At 37.0% G+C, this 11,292-nt stretch overlaps 1 protein-coding gene across 1 annotated transcript; it reads right to left on the bottom strand.

Annotated features, from left to right (window-relative positions):
- Window positions 1-12: 12 nt before the first annotated feature.
- Window positions 13-11,279, bottom strand: CNGA1 (cyclic nucleotide gated channel subunit alpha 1). Its single transcript, XM_080404736.1, has 8 exons — window positions 10,835-11,279; window positions 7,432-7,574; window positions 7,082-7,144; window positions 6,633-6,665; window positions 6,426-6,527; window positions 5,414-5,521; window positions 5,156-5,262; window positions 13-4,327 (listed from the first exon to the last, which is right to left on the bottom strand). The coding sequence occupies exons 2-8, from the start codon at window positions 7,557-7,559 to the stop codon at window positions 2,910-2,912; spliced, it is 1,959 nt and encodes a 652-aa protein (XP_080260862.1). The 5' UTR covers window positions 7,560-7,574; window positions 10,835-11,279; the 3' UTR covers window positions 13-2,909.
- Window positions 11,280-11,292: the final 13 nt, after the last annotated feature.

Below are 11,292 nucleotides of genomic sequence, written 5' to 3' on the forward strand. Positions count from 1 at the left end.
CGGGGCGCACGCGGCCGCAGGGGCTCGCCGTGCCTTGAGGACGGGTGGGCCTGCAGGAGGCAGAAAGGCGTTTGCCTAATATCGAGGCTGTGGTCGTTAATATTTGATGTTTTAATTTCTTTTTGCCTGCCGTTCTGCCTGTCACGAAGTCATTTAGGCTGGAAAAGACCTTTGAGATCATCGGATCCAACAGCCAACGGAGCGGTGCCCAGCCCCTCACTTGGCGTGTCCCTCAGTGCCTCACCTGCATGTCTCAGGAGTACCCCCCAGGGTCAAGATATTTTTTCTGATACCCCATCTAAACCTCCCATGATACAGCTTGAGGCCAGTTCCTCTTGTCCTGTCACTTGTTACATGGGAGAAGAGGCCAACCCCCACCTTGCTACAACTCCCCCTCAGGGAGCTGAGGAGAGCCATGGGGACACCTCTCGGCCTCCTTTTCTCCTGAGCAAACCTCACAGCCGTTCCTCCAGCGCCAGGCTCTTGCACACGTTTTCTTCACAGCTGCTCCTCGCAATGGGATAGTTAAAAACTGGCCACAAAACGTCTTTCAAAACTTTACTGAAGTACATCCAAAAGCTTCTATGCTGCATGGAAATATATATTGAGGAGCCAGTGTGCCTCCTGAAAAGTACTGACAAATAAGTGCAAGCTGAAATAGTTTAAATTTCATTGACATTTCCTTATAGCAGTTATGGTTTGTTTTGTGTCAGGAAGAAACTCTGCATTTAGTGTTTGGGGTTATTTTTCAGCAAATACATGCTTATAAAAGATAAATAATACAAGATTTCCAATCAATAAGAGTCTGAAAATATTAAGTAAACTGCTGGAGATCAATTCTGTTTTTCTGTTTTATTTTTAAGTGTTTTAAATCAAATAGTATTTATTTCCAAGAAAGGCAGCTAGTGACTACAGCTTGTGTCATAGACTGAAGGATCAATAAAAGAAAAAATGTGAACAGTATATCTCAGCCTTTATTAATTCAAATTCATTATACTATCACACATTTCTCTAATACAAAGTCCTAAACTCTTCAGCAAAGGAGAAAAGTGCTTACTAAGTGCCTAGTGGAACTTAACACAGCCCTACAGGGTGCTGCTGCCTTGCAGATTGCAAATTATATTCAAGTCCTGAATTGAAAGAATGCTGATTGCAAATTCCAACATTTACAATATAGTTCCATGCCAGAATAACGCTTGTTCCTATGTGCACAGATAGTCTGTAATGAAATGATGGCATACTCCTTCCCCTCACCAGCAAATTACACTGTTTGGCATTCAAAGCACAGGATCAGTAGTGAATGAACAGCCACTTCATATTTATATTTATCCTTGTTGTTCCATATATATCCTAAGCATTACTTTAAGGGAATTGTATTTCATTAATTTGATTAAAGCTAATTAATTACATCAATTACTATTTAATCCTTGCACCGAAATCAGGAGTTATTTATAGATCCCTGGCATTCTGTAAACCTATCAACATTACAAAAAATAAAACAACCAGAAATGAATGCACTTTACAAAAGATGCAATTTATAATATCTCCATCTATTAAAGAGAAGAATTAAAGTATAGCGATATTATCAAGTGAGAGTAGCATTTACATATGTAATATTTTAACAGTGGCAGTCCAGTTGCCCAGAATAATTGAATTGTTCTAAATACAGAATTATCCATTCTCTCCTTGCAATCCTTTTCTTCACTCCTTGTCATCAATTTTTTCCAATGTTAAGTAGCTGTGATCAAAGTCTACTGAAAATACCCTGCTGAGACCACAACTAATAAAACAATTTTTGCCAGTGGAAGAAGACATAAATTAGGGAAAAATACAAGAAATAATGCTTCTCAAAGCAGTTGAAAACATCTGACGTAAGAAACAGTTGATTCTACTATCTTAGTAGTAGTTGTGAACAGAAGAAAGAAATACCAATTAAAAAAAGAACCTATTTAGTTGCTGTATTCTTTCCCTAACAGCAGCTACAGAAGACAGTCTGGAGAGAGTTTTGCCTCTTTCTGTCATGTCTGCTTCTTGCACTCTGCCAGCATCCACAACTGTTACATTAGAGACATAAAAATTTCTAAGCACAGATCTTAAAAAACTTGATAATCCATGTTTAGCAGTCATATGATTATATGGAGCAGAACAGTCTTCAATATTATTTCCAGTTTGCTTGTGGAAAGAACAGCTAGATTTTGAGCCATCCACATTTGTCATACCAATGCTTGCAAAAAAGTTGTATATTCTCCCCTCTCCCAGCCTTTGCATCTAATATCCTGAAAAAAGGACCATTTAAAACTGCCCACTTACATTTCAAGAAATCAGCCAAGGTGAATCCAATGAAGTAGTAATATTTTCCAAATGTTACAGTTTTCAGTACTCACATTTGCATTGTAGGTATACCTAATTCTTTATATAATCTCTCATACTTAATTAATCTTATCTTAATCAATACATATTAAAATGTGTTTGTTTATACACAAATTTAATATCATGGATCTTGTCCATATTGACTTCGAAAGTACAATATTTAAAAAACCTTTCCTTATTTCCGTAAGTAGACACCAATACATTGTTTTAATTGTCAGCAAAACTTTCAGTGTTTGCTGGTGTATGACTGTATATAGATTGAATGCATTTGCTGTAGAGCAGTGTTACATAACGAGTACATAACGCATTGGCAGATAATACCACCTGTTTGTGCGAGACCAAGGTGTTATCTTCCATCCTCACTCTTGATTCTTCTTTGTCTTCCTGAAACCTGCCAGTGCTGCTTGTAGGAAATTAGTGACGTCAACTCAACAAGTAATTTTTCATAATTAGTAGTCAGGTCCTACAAAAATTAGAAATTAATGCATTCGGTTCCATGCAGGATTTGACCCTGAGTCTTATTGGCAACCTCCATTGTTTTATTCCACTTTTGATGATCCAGGTTTATCTGTGGATGGATCTGCTTCTTCTAAGTCTGAAAACTCTTGCTCTATAACTGGCTTTAATATTTTCTCTATTTGTGTAAGTCTTTTTTTCAGTTTCTGTTGTGCAGCTTCATACTCAGCCAACAACCTGGCAAACTTTGTTTGTAATCTGCCCATCGCTCCTTCCATGTGGGTGATCTTCTCTTCCAGATCTTTAGGATCAGTTCCTAAATTTGCAACATCAATGTCCAGCAACCCATCTTTCATTAGGATTTGCTTGCCTTTTTCTTCCAGCATTGCCTTTGCATCTGGATACTCTGTTAAAGCCTCCATGAGATCATCTTTAGACAGGCAAAACAAGTCTGAGTATCCAATACTTCTAATGTTGGCTGTTCTTCGATTGCCGGCTTTGCTACCTTTGATATTAAGAATACTGATTTCTCCAAAATAGCTGCCATCACTTAGGACCACAAATTGGGTAATTCCATCATCAGCGACTACTGCCAGCTTACCTTCTTTGATAATGTACATCTCTCGTCCAATATCTCCTTTTCTGCAAATATAATCTCCAGGACTGTATACTTGCGGCTGGAGTTTCAAAACCAGTTCAACCAACAGACCAGCTTCACAGTCTGCAAAAATCCGAACTTTTTTTAGGGTTTCCAGGTGAACATTGATTGCAATCTCTGCTCTTAGTTTATCTGGCAGATATTTCAAGACTTCCCTTTCATCCACAGCCTTTTTGTTTGTCCACAGGTAGTCAAACCACTTTATAACTCTTTTTTCCATGTCTTTACTCACATTCCGAAAGTGCATATACTGCTTGATAGCATCAATCCTTGCTTGAAACTCTGCCCTGGCAGCATTCATGTTGGAGATCATAGAGCCCACGTTACCAACAATGGTAGCAAAAATCAACACTCCAACCAAGAAGTCAACAACCACAAAGAAATACTCAGAATCTCTTACAGGAGGGGGTGTTTCACCGATAGTGGTCAGTGTCAGTGTGGACCAGTAGAGACTGTAGACGTACTTTCTAGTCAGACGGGCAAATTCAGGATCAGAAGTGTTGGGGTAGACCCATGTGTCAGCCCCAAATCCAATGGCTTTTGAGATCGAGTAGTACACACAGGCGTTCCAGTGAATAATAATTACGATGTACATGACAAGGTTAGAGATCCTGAAGATATTTGGGTAGTTTGTCCTCGTTTCTGTTCGCTGGAAGAATTCAAACATCCGAGCTACTCTGAGTAGTCTGTTTATTCTTAGTTCTGGGTAATTCAGTCCTAGCTTAAAGTATAAGAGATCAGTTGGTATGATTGACAGAAGATCTAACTTGAATTGCAAAGATGACTTGTATTTCTCTTGAAGCTTTTGCTCTTCTTTCACCAGGAGACCTTGTTCCAGGTAACCTAAAATCAAATTGTAAATAACGAAAAATGTTACAACATCATCTGTGTCATGTTTAATGTCAATCCAAATCTCCTTTGAAAAATATTTTGGGTGCAAATTCCAGATGGTACATAACTTCTCTTACTTTTTAATAAGCAATGTCTTATTTCCAAATATTCAACTTAGTGCTATATAGTTCAGCTTGAGCTAAACTATACAGATTTGAAAATCAAACATTTCTAGCTCTGATTCTTTCCCTCCACTTTTCCACTGTGGTGAACATCTGAAAAAAAAAAAACCCACTAAAACTCCACAGACTGTAGGAAGGGTGGTTAATGAGGGGAGGAATTTGAACATGGGTGTTTCAGTTCCCTGTTGAGTGTATCTACTCAGTAGCTCTGGATGTAGGATAAGATTTTAAAAGAAGCAGTTTCAGCTGAAGTTAGTTAGATGTCTTGCCTGCTTGATGGTCTTGAAAATCAAGGGAATATTTGCATCTCCTTTAATACAAAATCCAGATTTAGGTGCTAATGTTGCAGAACCCCTGGTCTTCGCTTGGCCACATTGCATGTTTATTTTGTCTTACTGAGTCATCTGCAGGCAGAACAGCCTGTGTCTAGGTTACCTCATGCCTAGCTTACCTCAGGCTTTACGTATTCTTTGAGTAATACATCATTTTCTCCTATTTTTACAGGTCACAGACTACAGTCTTTCAGAATCTCAATGTCTTTTTCACTATTGTACCTCATCATGGGTATCCAGATAATAACAACATTAATATTCAGAATATTTTAAACCACCTGAGGGAAATATATGAAGGAGAAGAATTAATCATTGAGTATACTTACCTGTTCTTGTTCGTACAAACATGTCAGCAACATAGATGGCATCAGAAACGTAATCAATAATAAACCATACTGCTATGTAGTAGTGCTGAAGCTCATCAAAACAGGCTCTGAATAGGAAAAGACAAAAGTAAATTACCATGAAATTAAAATTAAATACTTGCATGAAATCAGTGATGAATGAAATATATTTTTTTTTATCTATTTAGGGATATTATGATTTGCCAGAAGTTTTATACAGTCATTAAAGGAGTATATCACCTAGCAATAATCATGGTCCAGTTGTACATGACAGGCATTGTGATGCAAAACAACCAGTTGTAATACATATTTCCCGCTGGATCAATAACGAAAGTATCTTTCTTCTTCCTAAGTGATAGGCAGGGGAAAAAATGAGATTTAATGAGAGACTTAAAATACACATAACAATTGTTGAAGAATGAAGCATTCCAGATATTGTTAGTGTAAAATAAATGGTCTTTATAAGCTTCCTTGCTTGAATGCATGGAGAACATGAAGATGCTTACTTGTTGTGAGTCAGGACGCAAACTTTAGAATCTAAATTTTGCTGAGCAACAGCTTGGCAGTCCCACTTCAGTTTATAGTGGCCCATGTAATTTCAACCTTTTAAAATTAGTTTCCTACCCAGTGAACTGTCTTGTCTGATAAATGATTTGATCATATTTTAAAAAATAAAAATATTATGTGGTGACTAATGTTTCAGTAAGTGAGATAAATCAAGCCTTTCTCACTGAGAAAAGTCTAGCGCTAAGAAAGATGAAACATTGTCATGTTATACATAAAGAAACCAAAGAATGTGAAATTATACCACACAAGTTTGTACTGCACTATTTTAAGTTACTTTTCCTTGTCTAGAAAATTATGGATTTACCAAGCAAAAGGTAAAGCAAGAACTTTTAGATCATAGAAGAGTTTACTTGGTTGTAGGTGTCCTTATGTGTGGGAGAGACTGCTTTATGCTGGCACATCTTTTGCTGCAGGTTGTTATGCAAAAAAAATTGGATAATCAGAAACCAAAGGAGATTTTTCTTGATTAATTTTTTGAGATCAGTTCCATGCATGCGTATTTCTGTTGTCCACATATGTAGTTAAATCAAAACTACTCTAGTCAAGGGAGAGCAGCAGTGATCTGTACACTCATTCACTAGAGTATAAGCACCTTGTTTACAGGATGTCCATGAATGGATTCAGTTTTACATCAAAAGCAGTTTTATTAGACTAATATAGCAGGATGTAAATGAAAAATACTTACTCTTCTTTATTTTCATTCTTCTTGGACTTATCTTTTTTTTTGTTTTTCTCTTTTTTTTCCTTGTTCTTTTGTGTTTCTCCATCCTTTTTTTTTTCTGACTTGCTAAGAAATAGGTTTAAATTTTCAGTTGTTACAGACTAAGTTAAAACATATTTGGAAAAAAATTGAATATCTTAGAAATAGTAGTATTACTACTCTTTGTCTTACCTCTTCTTTTCTTTTTTCTTTTTTTTCTCCTCTCTAAGGAAAAGAAAAATATGATAGACCCATGGGATGCATGTAACACTTGCTTCCACATTTAGTTATTAGGATCATCTGAATTCAGTAAGGATAACGTACTTAGGTGTTTGGCCTTCAAAAACTCTTTTGCTTATTGTATTCACATAGAACTACTTTTATTTTAAACTAATAGATATAATACCAGTAACTTTAATATCGAGTTTTAAACTAATAGATATAATACCAGTAACTTTAGTATCGAGAATGATCATCGTAATTGATGTACATGAAGTTAAATGTATGTGCCGTCTCTTTGGGGATTACTTGAATGACAAAACTGTTTATAAAGAAGTGGTTAGATAGATATCATTCTTCATTGCTGCTTAAACAAGCAATATTGCAGTACTCTCATTTTCTGAAATGGCAAAGATACTTACTCATCTTTATTACTATTGTTGTTAATATTGTAGCATGCAAATGCACCGGGTAGGTACTGTTGCCTGGGGAACAGCAAAACAACACAGTTATATGATATCTGCTGATATAGAAAAAGCCATTTAATCTCAGTTTTCACAGACTGTTTCTCACCATTATAGTCACGGGCTAAGTTATCTAAGGAAATTGAAAAAGCACAGATTTTAATACCCTAAATATTTACAATAATAAATATATTACAATCTTTAAAATGTAATTTATTTATACAGGGTGAAGAAAATCAGATGATGACAAGCATCTGTGCTTGGTTAATTCTATGCAAATGATCAAAGAAAAAAAACCCCAAAGACACAAAATAGTAAATTTGACATACCTGTTTTCCCCTTTGTCTGTTGGTCCAGGGTCCTCACTGGTGTCTTGCACTACCACGCTGGGAACAATTGTATGGGAGTGATGGGTCTCAATCACTCCTACCTTCATGGTTGTTTGTCTTACCTTGGGTAATGGAGGAAGACTGATTTAAAAAATAATCGAGTCATTTCACAACTAGCAGAAGTAACAAGCAATTTTTATTTTTTTCCTAAAGATAAATCTTTTATAACCTTGCTTCCCCCAAACCCACTAACAGTATTTTCAGTTTCCTGTCTCCCATGACATTCCCACCAGACAAGAAAGGGCACTGTGGGTGCTTCAGTGTGCTGAATGACCAGGCAGCTGCTGCTAAGAGAATGTTCAACACATTTTTCTGTTAGAGGAAGCATTAATTTAGATCTTTCTCCGAAGCCTAACCACCTACTCTGAAAATATTTAGACAATTGTGTTTGAAACGTCCACCACTGTTACAATAGATTTTGAACCAAAGACTCAAACCATATTGTATCAAGATGGATAAACAGATCCATGCACAGGTGACATCCTGAAAACCAGGCTAGGAAGCATCCACTGGTTGTATGACCAAAGCAATCTTAGTGTGTCTGACACCTGAGAATTATGTGCGGGAGAGAAAAGAGTAGGTTCTCTAGCAAGAAAGCTAAGATTAATGTAGTAAAGTCTCCTTACTCATACAGCAGGTAGTATATAAACACCTAAATAGAAACATTAGTGACTGATCATGTCTGGTTTGTTCATCTCATTGTTAAAAAACTGAAAATGTTGTAGAGTACATAACTAATACAGTCCATTCTAGTGCACAATCTTTCCAACACTGGAGTAATTAACTTCTGCTCTCCTTTTTTGCCACTGTTATTAGTTTTTTCAGTTATATCGTGACATCAGTGAGACTGCCAACTCTCTGGCCATGAATTGTGTTTACAAGTGTGATCTGCTCTTGACAGGGCCATTTAGATAGAATTATAAAATGGATGTTATCCACTGCACTAACAATATCCCTGCACACATGAAAGCAGAGCATAGAGATGTCTGAGCCACAAACTGCCAAACGAGTGGCTGTACCACTGATAAGTGAAGTCAAATGCCATGGAATGAATCAGTCTTAAAGAAAGTACTTCCATTCTGTAGTCAAGCACACTGCAAACAAGAAGCAGGATGATACAGCTACCACATTACTGCCAGACTTACCTGACTTTCCTTATTAATCAATGAAAATAAAACTATTCCTATAAAGGAAATAGGAGAGGAAACACATGTTTCTAGCAGTCATCAGGCATGAATGACACATGATGCAAAAAATAATACAGCAGTATACAACATTCTACAAACCAGAAAAATAAAGATTGGAGATTAAGATGTGTTCTTCCATGAATAGTCCTTAATGTAGTCCAACATTGCTGGTCAGTCTTTAAATGCTTAAGAGCAAGGATCAACTCTGAGATGTCACATAAAAAGATTCTAAGATATAGTAAACATTAGGTTAGGTTCATCAGGGGCCTAAAAACAGTAACAGGGTTTCCACTGACATACTCCAAGCATAAATTGTGTTTGAAAGTGTGGAAACTGAAAGTAAGCCAGGTTGAATTAAGCTGCTTTATGTCTGCTTATAGTTTCTCTGAAAGCCCTGCTAATGCTAGCACACAAAATTCCATCCTGATTAAACCTATATCCTCCACAGAGCCACGCTGGAGTCCACAGAGCTCACAAATAATGACACAAAATAAAGCTGTGTCCAGCCACTTCCAATCACTCAGCACCAGACAAATGTGAATGCGTTCATCTCACGGGAAGTCATTCCTCCAGCAGAGTCATCTCTAAATCAGTTGGTTCAAATTAGGAGTCCCAGTACCAGTATTTCTACTTAGGCACCAATTTTTTCATATTTATATTTGCTCTTTGAGTCTTAATTAGTTTCAAGAGGAAAAAACCCACCATCTTTGACTTTGTGCTATCCAGACATACTGATTTGCGGATGTACTAGCAGTTAAAGAAGATGAGAAGTGTGGTAAAACAGGACATGTCCAAAAATCCACACCCACCCAGAGTATGCAGCCTGAGGTTGGGGATCCTTGTATCCTTTACATTCCCCTGCTCTTCAGGTAATTTTTTTGCATTTTTGCAAATAAACAGATTCCTCTGGCTCTGCGTACTCTCTGTTGTAACTGGAAGCACTGTGGGGTGCTTTGTGTTTTGCTGAAGGAGCCATGGCAGCCGTGCATAGGACTTGATGGGAAAGAGAAGCTGCAATTTGGGGTAGGACTGGAGATTTCATCTTACTGAGTCACTGGAAGCATGAAGTGGCATAGAAATTGGAAGCGTTTACTGCCCTGTAGTCCCAAAATCCTAAATCTGAATGTCAGGCTCAGGTGACTGCTGCACCAGGTTGTTTTCCTTGTCAATCAGTCAGGATACGTAGCACAAGAATATCTTCAGATTCCATTAGTGTCAAAGCAAATTGTGGGGAGTTTTGACATTCTTGAGTCTAAGACACAGAAATGCTGATGCAGCATGTGACACACTAACTGCTCCAGGCTTGAGGACTGTGGTTACCTCATTACAGCATTTGTGTGACAAAACCTCGACACTGGGAGCAGCAGAAAAAGTCCCATTAAACTCAGTGGGTCCAGAACTCACCTTATTGCATTTATTATGGAGGTTTTTCAAACAGTATTTCGGACAGGTTTTCCTAAATTTTATCACTACCATTTCCTATTCTGTAGTCACATACATTTTTCTTAAACTGATACGTTGTCACAAATTCTTACGCTACTTTTATTTTAATCGTCCAATGCTCATTTTTACACTATCATATGTGGATAGTGAGTTTGAAAGGTAATATAGATAAATGCTTGCTTTAGAGGTAGTTTAGATTTTTACCACATTTTTTTACTGTATCATCACAAATAGTTTACTGTTATTATCTCAGATTTTTATATGTGACTACTATGATAAACAACTGAGTTTTCAAACATTATGATCTAAAACCTAGTCATATTAATTACTATACATTAAAATCTTTAGGGATGCAAGAAAATGAAGGCATTATTATCCTTTCACGGAATTGTAGTGAGTGGAAAACCAGCTTCCCTCTCTTCTCTTTCATTTTACCTATTTCACACTTTCTTACTGACCCACCGTATTCACTTCTCTAGTCATTATTTTCAGGGAGAAAACGCTTTGAATAAGAATATCCCAGAACAGAATTTAGCATCATATAAATATCTACTTTTTTGCTTTACAAAAAACAGCAAAAAACCTTCATTGACATTAAATTCTGCCGTGTGCTCCAGCAAATCTCTTTTCTAACATGCAAATTAGTCCTTAGCAGTTCTGCAGTAAGCAGTTTCATCAGTGTGCATGCTTACCTTGGGAATGTAATCTGCTGCTTCTAATAGCGATTTCAGTCCTTTAAATCAGCCACGCTTCCTTACTACATAAGCAAAGCCATCATGAAAAGCTACATTTAATCAACATTTCATAAACAAATCCCTTACTGATCTATTTCTCAAACAGCCAGTCTCAGGTGCCGTTCTCTGAATTATTCCCAAGGAAGGACATAGACATTAGAGGAGGATTTCCCTGACCTAGTGATGGATTTTGAGATTTAGAGAGAGACGAAAGTGACAATGGCAGTCACTATTATCCCTCACCTGAACAGCAGCTTACTAGACCCTTTAACATGCAAAAGAAGTGACAAATATTGGAGCGTACTCTGTCCTGAAACTAAAAAAAATTTATAAAAAAAAAATTATTGTAAATTACTATATATTCAGATTGTCTGCTGGCCCAATTTCTTTACATTGCAGATGCTTTTTACTACTAG

The sequence above is a fragment of the Falco punctatus genome (assembly GCF_963210335.1).
Source record: "Falco punctatus genome assembly, chromosome: 1".
Classification (NCBI taxonomy): Eukaryota; Metazoa; Chordata; class Aves; order Falconiformes; family Falconidae; genus Falco; species Falco punctatus.

Coding starts and splice junctions, on each gene's coding strand:
- CNGA1 (XM_080404736.1), bottom strand. CDS start 7,559: ATGAAGGTAGGAGTGATTGAGACCCATCACTCCCATACAATTGTTCCC. Junction 6,528..6,632: donor AAGAAAAAAGAAAAGAAGAG/GTAAGACAAAGA, acceptor CCTATTTCTTAG/CAAGTCAGAAAAAAAAAAGG. Junction 5,522..6,425: donor AAGAATGAAAATAAAGAAGA/GTAAGTATTTTT, acceptor CCTATCACTTAG/GAAGAAGAAAGATACTTTCG.